This window comes from Nothoprocta perdicaria, unplaced genomic scaffold (assembly GCF_003342845.1).
Source record: "Nothoprocta perdicaria isolate Ctin4 unplaced genomic scaffold, notPer1 scaffold_63, whole genome shotgun sequence".
Lineage (NCBI taxonomy): Eukaryota > Metazoa > Chordata > Aves > Tinamiformes > Tinamidae > Nothoprocta > Nothoprocta perdicaria.
In genome coordinates, this window is record NW_020455899.1 from 105,968 (window position 1) to 116,450 (window position 10,483).

Consider the following 10,483-nt stretch of genomic DNA (forward strand, 5'->3'; position numbering starts at 1 on the left):
TTTATTGTCCTCATTTTAGAGAAGAGGCATACAGGGATAAAAGCTAAAGAGTATTAAAAATATACTTGTGGTCAGTCAAGTTTACAAGCTAAAAATAATTATGCCACCTCCATAAGTTAAAAAAAAAAAGTGATGCAAATTCTACAGTTGCTTCACATGAAATATAGTAGGCTTGCAGTTTTATGACAAGTTGTAGTGCTGATTTTTGCAACAAGCAAAAGCAGTGGTGCTGCAGCTAGTTTTATAYAGCACTGCTACTACTTCTAATTCTGAAAAATAAGAGATTTTAAGACTGTGAACATCTGGCTAAAACCAGAATAACTTCCATACGCACAGAGAGACTAACTTAACATTATGTCACTTCATAACTGATATCTGACAATAAAGTCATCAGAATCTCCTTTCCTTTCTTCAAAAAGTGTACTGATATTAAGGTCAGATCTAGGTCAAAGGAGAGATATTTATATCAAAACAAATATGATAACATGAAAACTGTATTTTCTCAGTTCTAAACAAGGTGCTTACTATTTTTTGCAGCTGGTAAAAAAGGGACAGAAACACTTTCACTTCAGCACTTGTGCATAAGCTCTAGTTCCTATGCTTTGAAAGTATCTTTTAGCAACAAGGAGATTTACTAAAGCCAATCACAATATCAGTACCTTTACCACACTCACATATATTCCTTGACTACTATTTTGAACTCTTTTGACAACCTATTGATCAGCTGCTATGAAACATTGGATTAATACTGCCACTATCCCTAATAAGATTGTAATGATTTAAAGCTCCAAAATAAGATGAATGAAATTGAAAAAAAATGTTTGTCATGACTGTTCTGCACTTCACAAGGATGGATACCATCTGATTTTGGACCAAACCCCTTCCAAAGCAACATTTCAGTCATCGAAGTCCTTTTGTAGCTAGTTTTCACAAAACTCTATTTWACTCTATTTGCTTTATACTTATTTTATTAGTGCTTTAGGTTCTAGCTATGAGTAATGCTATAAAGATAACAATTACTATAGTGTACCAAACCTAAGGATTCTGCTGACATTATAGGAGTTAAACACACATACTGTAAATAGAAATATAGAAAATTATCACTGTTTCTTCTGGTCAGGACATTTTTCACTTACGTATTGTTCATCACTGTGGTATGTATATATGTGCATAGGAATGATATATGGCTTCCTTTGGAGCACAGCTGAATCTCTTTGACAGCTAATGATTGCACAGAAGCTGACTAAGAAGATCTGTTTCAGTTTAAACAGTCAGCAGCCTCTTAAACAGCCAAGTTGACATTTCTGTGCTCAACCAGGATAGGTTCAGTTTGAAGTACTAGCTGAAAGTGGAACATAACATAATCCATTATGGATGGATGTTTAGGAAAAGAGTTGTTCTCAGCATAGATATGCTTGTAATAAGCTGTCACATGAACTGCTACATATGGGATTTCAGTAAACAGAGTGGCAAGTCCTCCAGCTCTGCAGAAGACATGCCTCTGTAGCAATATAAAAGAAGAATTCACTGAAYGTAACACAAATTCTGAAGGGCATAAGACACAAGGTCAAGTGGTGCAAGATGACAAGTGAGAAGAAATTAAAGATGAACCCAGGAGCAACCAACACAGTGAAAAACAGATTCAGTTCACAGCAAAATGCTCTTTGAAGTGTGGGGGTGAGCAGGTAAARGCACAGTAGACAAAGAGCAGACTTGCCTAGTTTGCTTGCAGTTTTCAGTTTCGGCAACCCTATTACTTACAGAGGAGTGATGCAGAGAAGAGGAGAGTCCATAAGTGTTGGAGAACACTAAGCTTTCCCTACCAAGCAATTAACTTGCAAGTTAATTGTTGTGTTCTTCCTTCCCATACAACTCTTATAGTGTGAGGAAGAGAGTAGTTAAAAAAAAAACACAAAAAACAAACAAAAAAAACCCACTTCCTAACAGTTTAAAGAAAATTCTGAGGCAAATAAAGAGAAGGACAAGGAATTACATGAGACCTTGAGTCTCTTATTTCTTAGTATTTCTTATTGTAAGCAAGAGAAGTTAGCAATATAAACACTGTACTTTTTAGCTATGTGTTCTTAAATTTTATTCTATTTCTTCCTCCTTCTAGTCTTAMCAAACTAAGAATAGAAAGTTTTATAACCCTTCCTTTTTCCTTCTCTCTATCCAGAAGAGTAGTTGATGGACTTTTAGTTCATCTAAGGCAAGCTATTACAAAGATATCTATAGTAGCCATATTATTGGACAGTCAGATTGAAGATCCACCATAGACKGTCTGCCTATGATTTTCTCCGGACCTAGTAGGAACCTGCTGCAATTAGAAGCAATAGGTAAAGAAGTTGATGCATCCTAGAACTGCTGGTAGGAATAGGTAGGGCTTGCAAGGCTAAGTAGAGTCTCTGATAGCATTCTCCTAGGACAGAGTACCTCGTTCAAGGCTCCAGTGCTTGCAAAGGAGTTATGTAAAGGAGATTTCTGTCATCCCTTCTACAGCTCCCACAGTAGCTTTTTTTTTCCTTTTTCTTTTTTTTTTTTTTCTTTTTAAAAAAAAAAGAAAAATAAAAAGGAGTGCAGAGGGAAGAATGAGGCAGTTTCTTGCCAGTGCAGTTGCTATTATTCTGTTGCAGAAGAAGAATGTTGTCTCAAAGAATTTAAAAATGTACTAGTATTAATGTCTGTCCTCAGTTACACTACAAGCCCTTGGAAAGCCCTTTAGAATAAATATTTTGAATGCTCAATGTTGCACTGGACAAAAGCAGATACTTTGCTAGGCAGTTTGAACATTTTGTACTAATTTTTTTTCCTTTAAAAGCTGAAAAAGTTCAAGAGAGTAACCCCCCCACACCAGCCAGCCACCCACAGAGAATAAAACCTGCAAAAAAACTAAAAGCCTCATAAGTGTGACTTTCTCTTCACTATAGGTGTTATCCCTTCCACAGAGGTAGAGAAGTCAGGCTTCTAGCATGTACCTAAGGCTAAATCCTATTCTCATTCAGCTATCTCCATAACAACTACATCAGGCACAAACACTTACAGGACACATGAATTAAGGCTGAAGACAGGAATATTTTTATTAACATTTCAGATAGGTTATGTAAAAATGACATGTTTCATAATAGATTCAGTATACTTAGAATCTAAGGAAAAATGTCACAATTTATAATTACATTCTTGACACTCTACAAAGAAGGAACTTGAGTAATTGCGTCCATTATCAAGTCTGAAATGTTGTCAGCTGAAGTTATCTAGCCTTCCTCCTCCTCCTCCAAAAAGCTTTCAGAAGGAAGGAAGGTAGTTAAATGCTTTATAAGAGGAATATTTTGAGTTAGATACTCCAACAGGACATCCAGACACTCCTTTGCTTTAGCTGCTTTCTCTCTACTCTGAGAGAGAACATTCCTAGAAAGTTCCTGAAAGGATGTGGCACCAGAGAAGGAAGTATGGATATCTTCAATGTGGGTTTTGATCTCATGGACCTGCTCTTGGATGTCATCAGGGACACTAGGGAGGCCAGGCATGAGGTCATGATGTATGTCCTTCAAGAACTGGATAATATGACAAACTGCTGCCAAAGCACAAGTCTCTGTTTGCTGAAAAGAAATATTAGAAGCTCAGAACAGAATTTTCTATATATAAAGAACCTCAGTATAAGGTTAGCAGTGCTTATGCGTTAAGATTACATCATATTGCACTGCTTGCTGATGTACCTCAGGCTGTGCAGACTCCAGGTGCTCATTTCCACCAGGCTGCCTTTTACTCCATTCTAGCCACAACTGCTTTTGCTTCTCCTGACCATTTTGAAGGTTAGCTTCCCCAGACTCCTTGTACCAGTCAATCTAAACATTAAATTAAAAAACCGTGTCTTCTCCATCTCAAAAATCGTAACTATAAAACTATATTGATAAAGTTATACACTTACTACTTGGCTTCTAAGAAATTAGTTCCGACTGTCAGTACACAGCTTTTAATAGAATATTTGAAAGCACTGTTTGTYGTTTGTCTTTGACTAAAGATCTTACAATAGGAGAAAAAAAGAGGAGGCTCCTACACAGTTACTGACATATAAAGATGTTTAAATTGCAGCTGCACTAGTGTGCATACAGAGGTGTCTCTATCAAGCATAATGTACACATAAAACAGGTGTGTCTGACATCATATACAAGTGTTGATCTTTTGATTAAAGTTATTCTTTTTAGGTAAGTTTATACTACATCCCTGTTACAATCCTGTCAAAAAAAAGAAACTTGATATAAATGCAATGTTATTAATTGATCAAATGCTGTCACTTCTGGGGGAAAAAAAAGTATTTGCTGAATCTGAATTGCTTTATTAGGAAGTTGAGTATTAGTCACATGGTAGCTCTCCAACTATAATACACATACAAGCTGAACCAACAATTGATAAAAAAAAATAAAGACTTATTCTGATTAAACTTAATTAGGACTTGAACACTGTTTGAGAAGCCTATATACTTCCTTACCAGGTCAATCGCCTCCTGAACCTGAGAGAATAGTTCCTTCATGCTTTGACCGACTTGTTTCATTTTCAACATGGAGTGGTGGCGGATTCTCTGATAGAATTTGACAGGAAGAAATTCCACATATCGGACAGACTCCTGATGCCTTCTCCATTTTTGCTGCTCCTCAGAAGCAGTTTCAAACACATCCAGAGATCTTGTGAACTCAGCTGTAAACATAAGTACACATCATGTTTTCCAAGGGGCAAAAACAGACTGCTGAATGTTAACTGCATATCTTTTTGGCAGAGAGAAATAAACTAATACATGCTTGCCCCTTCTCCAAGGGAGCCTTTCAAATCTTGTATTTTAAGGATACTACTTACTGTATGTTACTATGAGCATYCATACAGCCATTATATTAACTATGACAAGCTAAGCAACTTTTTGTCTATATCAAGGCAAGAATCAGTAGTTTATACTCATTAAGCAGTGAATTCTCATAGACGAGAAGGAATAAATCTAGCCTTCAGGGAAATCTAGGCTTCATGGTTTCTTTAATCAGACAGAAAAGAACACTAGCTTAAGTCAGTTTAAGTGTGGAATACAACTTCATAACAGCCATTGTGAAGTAAGTAAGTTACCAGACTCCAGATTTCTTGAACATATTTGTGTTGTATGTCAATGTCAGGGAGTTTAGAAATCAGGATTCACTTTAGATAAGTACTTATTCAGTAGGATGCCATAGAGCATCTGCATTCTTTAAAGGGAAGGATAATTTTGAAAAATCATTTGAAAGATATTTTGAAGGCAATACTTCTTACCTCATCTTCAGGCTGCTAATCTCAGAGTTCCCTGTAGTATGTTATAAGTAGTTTTGTCACTAGGGTTAAGAATTACTTTTTGTATTTTTGCGCAAGTAAATATATTGATGAGGAGTGAATAGTCTCCTGCCTTGAACAGCTGGAAAGTGACACACCTCAGTTTAATGTGCTCAGGAAGTGACCTCACTTGATTTTATGAAACAGAAGCCACTTAYTACCTTCAATATTTAGCCTGCAAGTAGATAGTCAAGAATTAATGCTTAACAGTAGCAATAGATTCATTACATTCTTGAAATACTGAACAATTTTGACAAGCCTTTAGCTCTTCCTTAAGAGTTTGCATGGAAGAGCAAGTGATTCTCAAAATAAAGGATAGTTTTTTTCATAGCAGATCTAAAACTCATTTATACACAACAGCAAGCATATTATTTATGTTTTGCAGAAAGCGTAATCCAATAAAAGACAATTCAGATGTAGTTAGCTTAAAACCAATTCATTCTAAAAACCTAGTCAGATTTCCTTTTTTTTTCTCTCCATGGACTTAAAGTAATTACTCACTCAATTCTTCTTCACCTGAAGGTAGGAAAACATCATCCAAATCCTCCGATTCCACCAGATAGGTGTGAAAACTGGCAATAGCTTGCTGGGTCACACTTGATTCTGGAGTTATATCCATGCTGCTATTTCCCCTCGACTGGGAAGCCTCCTCCTCATTCCCCTTTACAGTGTCTTCAGCTCTTTCCATCCTCAGTTACAGAATCTTTCCCCCTATCACATGATATAGAATAAATGAGTTCTACAGCAAAGAGTATCTAGGAAGACGAGTACAAACTATTGACCTATTAAATAGGTCAGAGTTTAGCTGTCAACATGTCATACTTTTCTATACTGTTCCTGGGTGCATTACACCTTTTTTCCCCCACCATGTTATGCAAGAGCATAGTTTGTGTCTATCAGCTTAGATAGATTTTCTATCAGTGACCAGAATACAGAAGATGTTACAGATGTTACAGAAATTTGATATGAAAAGTCATTATAAGCGCTTTTAAGTGATCATTCATGGAGCATTATGTTTTCCTAGTGTTAGACATGTGGACAAGAGACACATTATTGAACAGAGAACCAGTTAAAAATATTTTAAACTGTTTATGCACCCTTCCACATCATCTGTCCTTTCTTATATTGCAGGTTGTTTAAAGGAAGACCCGTTTTCTTAGGTGTGAGCTTCACATATGAGGTTTTCTGTGCCTAACTTTCACTCTTCACTACACAAAATTAATCCTTCAAGATTAGCTTGCATATTATAGGAAGTCCATATCAATGGAAGTTAGATCCAAGAAACTTAGGGTTTTTTTTGCTAAGCAGAAACATGCAAATACATTTCCATGTTTCTTTAGATAAAAATATAGAACATTCAAAGAAAGGATTGTCTATGACATTATCAAGAAAAGATATTTTCTTTTAATAAGCTTGTTAAACATCACTAATGCAACAGAATATTCATCTATAGCTCTTCATCAGCAATGTCTATTTTAGAAACATTTGGCTATTTCTCCTAGGAGTACATGGTAAAGCTAGGAAARGAGTAGCAAGGAAAGTTACTCTGAATTTAATGTCACCAGATAAAGTGATACATGAGTTTGTGTTCTCTTTGCATCAGTCACTTCTGGGTCATTGAAGAGTGCAAGTATGCTAGCCAGTACTCTTCCCTATATTCTTTCAAAGCTGAGAGAAATAAATAATGCAAGATCTTTGACAGAACACTAGAAATTACACCTACAAAGTTGTTTCCAGAAAAATTTCATCACTTACACCATACTGTGGAGAAATGAGTACTACATACAGTAACTTCTACTAGCAGCAGTATAAAAAGATAACGAGGTTGATGTTGCAGCAGTTACCCTCAAGACGGTTCTGACAAATCAAGTCAAAGGAGTCTTCCTCATAAGGAAGGATCACAGCTATGGAATCTTAATGGTGGGAAAAGACCTTCAAGATCAAGTCCAACTGTGAGACCTTCAACACCATACCTGTTCAACCATATCCCCAAGTGCTTCATCTACACATTTCTTGAACACCGGGATGCGACTCCACCACATCCTTGGGCACTCTTTCAATGCTTGACTGCTCTTTCCATGTAGAAGTTCTAATATCTAACCTGAACCTCCCTAGTGTAACTTGAGACCATTTCCTATTGTCTTATGGTAGTGTTTTGGAGAAGATATTGACCTGCACCTCACCACAACCTCCTTTCAGGAAGCTGTAGAGCAATAAGGTCACCCCCAGTATCTTCTCCAGACTAAATAACCCCAGCTCCCTCGGCCGCTCCTTGTAAGGTCTCTTTCTTATAAGGGGAGGTAACTGAATGTTCAAACTAATATTTTACTCCTTCACATAAAAGGAGAGCTGAACAAGAAGCATTGTCACATACTGTTAAGGCTAGACAGGTCTGTCTGTTCCTGTTACAGCAAGGGTCTTCATTAGGGCTCTTAAAAATGCTTACTTCCACCTTAATTTAATATTATACAGTCTCTTCCTTCCTTCACTGTATACTTGCTTCCTTCCATTACTATTAATATTTAATTCTTCTAGGATGTTCTTACTGAGGGAATTTAACTAAAGCTTTGCTGGTTGCATTTTCTTTTTTTTTAACAGTTAAAGAAAGAACAAGACACTATTAATTTCTCATTTTGCTCATATAGAAGACTTCATGGCTCAGATATATGTATAGGTGTGTGTCATATCTTTACAAGATGGCAGTCAAAAATAAAAGTCACCACAGTATTCAAGAGGAGCTTCTAATTTTGCTCATAACTCACTAAATTCCTCCTCAGTGGCTAGACAGCATGAATCTCATATTAAAAAAATAAAATATTGATAACAGAACTGCAACTATTGAATTTGGACTTCGTGGTGTCTAACAGATTGTTTAAAGTAAAGCTGAATAAATATCTTCATAAGACTGATGAAAACTTTCAGCCTTCTTTCTGGTTGAAAAAGGAAGAAAGAAAATTGAATACAAAAAAAACAATCTTAGTTGTCTCCATACTCTCAACAACCAGTTATAACTAAGCCCAAATTCAATAGTTCCATTTCTATTATCAATAAGCCCTTTTGTACTACCTCTTAGATATGGAATGAAACACACTTTACTCTTGGTAGGTCAGTACAAGCTTATATCCTCTCTACTTGATGCTAAGAATACCTCTCTAAGACTTTGAGTTATACTGACTACATTTCCCCTCRTTAAAGAGGACCCTTCCAAGATTATCAGTTTTAAGTAGATGCAAATACCATCAGCTTCCCAGATAATACATTATATGTGAGTACGTTATACAAAAGTGCACAAATCTATCCCTATTTAGCTAAACATAAACAATTCCTTTCTCCTCTTAAGATAATTATTTTCTAAATATTGGGAAAACTTAGCCTTTTCAGATAAATCATTAGAAAAATAACTTGGGGGAGAGTTTTTGTTTTTTTTAAACCTAAAGTGAAAAGTTCTTGCATTTTCTTGCCTTTTAAAATCACGAATTCCAAAGTCTGTTTTTTTTATACCTTCTCATTCAACATGAAAATGCCAGGTATTTCCAAAATAACTTTTCTGTTTGGTGTCAAGTTCATTTATGTCCATCTCTTTCTCCTCTACAGAAGCTATTAATATACTGTAAACAGATATCAAAGCATTTGATTGACCTAGCTCTCTTAAAAAGGAAGAAATAAAGTGGAGATAAGCATGAAATGATTGCAATCAGCTCCACATAAAGTCTCAAAGTATGAGGTGCATTAACTTTACAAAAACTTATTGTCTATAAAAGTCACCCAGTATTTCTTCTCTCTGTAGTCTTCTGGCTTATAGAAGCACATACTTAGCTTGACATTTCATCATTTATGTTTACTAATAATAGCTACCTAAATTAGCCACAGCGATCACATACTTTACCTTGTAAGTTTTAGAAGCTAAGTCTCAACAGAAAGCCTAATTATAAAAAAACAAAGTCTAATTATTTTCTAAGTATTTTGTTAGCCTTTACCATAAGGMCATTGTTTTGTTAGAAAAGTACATGTCAAAATTAGACTTCTAGAGTAAAGTTCTTCTAGAACTTCTGTGGTAAAATTGTTGCTTCATCAAGAACACTTAGAAAATATCAAATTGGGCACTTGAGACTCAAGAGGTTCTTATTCTATACTTTTCAACAAATCGGTATCTTTATTTTCAGCTTTCAGCATCCATTTAACTTTTTTTTCCCTACARTAAGGATTTAAGTTTTGCTGTTATGAAAACCTAATTAAATACACATAAATATATATATATAAACTTACCTTAGAGAGTAGAAATACACACAGATCAAGACAGGAAGAAAGAAAAGTTGTTTTTAGAAAGAAAGCTCTTGTTAGAACAGCTAATAACCAAAAGCACATACACTTCTAATAATAATAATAATAATAATAAAAAAAAACCCTAAAAAACCAGTGACACTACTAACTCTCTTTCCTTTCCCAGCCCATACTCTTACCTAGCTAATCTTTATCCAATCTAGATTGCAAAACATGGCTCTGCTCAACTTATATATCAAAATAATGAATCACTCTAGGACATGAAAGCCCAGAAGCCCAAGAAACCAAACAGATGATGACAGCTGTCTGGAATTACATTTAATTCAACCACTTAATTCTTCTTTCTGAGGTAGTGGGTTTTATCTGCATGCAGCTGCATCTAATTCAGTATCCCTTTTCTTTTCCTATATGCTCTTTTTTTCTGTATCACAAAGCAATTATAGTTAGAATGAACCTTTGGAGATCACCTAATTCAACTTCCCTATTCAAGTTGTGTAACTTAGAACAGTTTTTCTGGGGCTGTGTATCTTTTTGAGTATCTCCGAGGACTGAGACTCTACAGCCTCACCAAGTAATCTGTTCCAATGCCTGATAATCCTCACAGCTTAAAAAAAATACCCTAAAGAACAGCAGTAAAACCCTGAACATTTAAATATTATTTCTGGTATGTCAGTTTGTGTCCAGGGTAGAAAAACATTGGTCAAGCCATTGTAATTCCTGGGTCCGTGGACAGGTTGAACCACTTTCCTCCTCTCAAGTCAGGACACTGCCTGAGGAGACAGATGCTGGAGGGAAGATTTCATCATAACTTCTGGGATCAGTTGATGGACTGATCCCCCTTTCCTCCTCTCGGGTTGGG

The 10,483-nt window shown here is 35.8% G+C and overlaps 1 protein-coding gene across 4 annotated transcripts; it reads right to left on the minus strand.

Moving 5' to 3' along the window:
- Window positions 1-3,115: 3,115 nt before the first annotated feature.
- Window positions 3,116-9,851, minus strand: LOC112956440 (perilipin-3-like). Of its 4 annotated transcripts, none has more exons than XM_026049962.1 (5): window positions 9,804-9,851; window positions 5,845-6,054; window positions 4,487-4,692; window positions 3,714-3,842; window positions 3,116-3,596 (listed from the first exon to the last, which is right to left on the minus strand). In XM_026049962.1, exons 2-5 carry the CDS (start codon window positions 6,029-6,031, stop codon window positions 3,252-3,254), a joined length of 867 nt encoding a protein of 288 aa, XP_025905747.1. In that variant the 5' UTR covers window positions 6,032-6,054; window positions 9,804-9,851; the 3' UTR covers window positions 3,116-3,251. The 4 variants fall into 4 exon arrangements, with proteins under 4 accessions (XP_025905747.1, XP_025905748.1, XP_025905746.1 ...); XM_026049963.1 differs by lacking the exon at window positions 9,804-9,851 and adding an exon at window positions 9,610-9,707 and having other exon boundaries at window positions 5,860-6,054; XM_026049961.1 differs by lacking the exon at window positions 9,804-9,851 and adding an exon at window positions 9,610-9,705.
- Window positions 9,852-10,483: the final 632 nt, after the last annotated feature.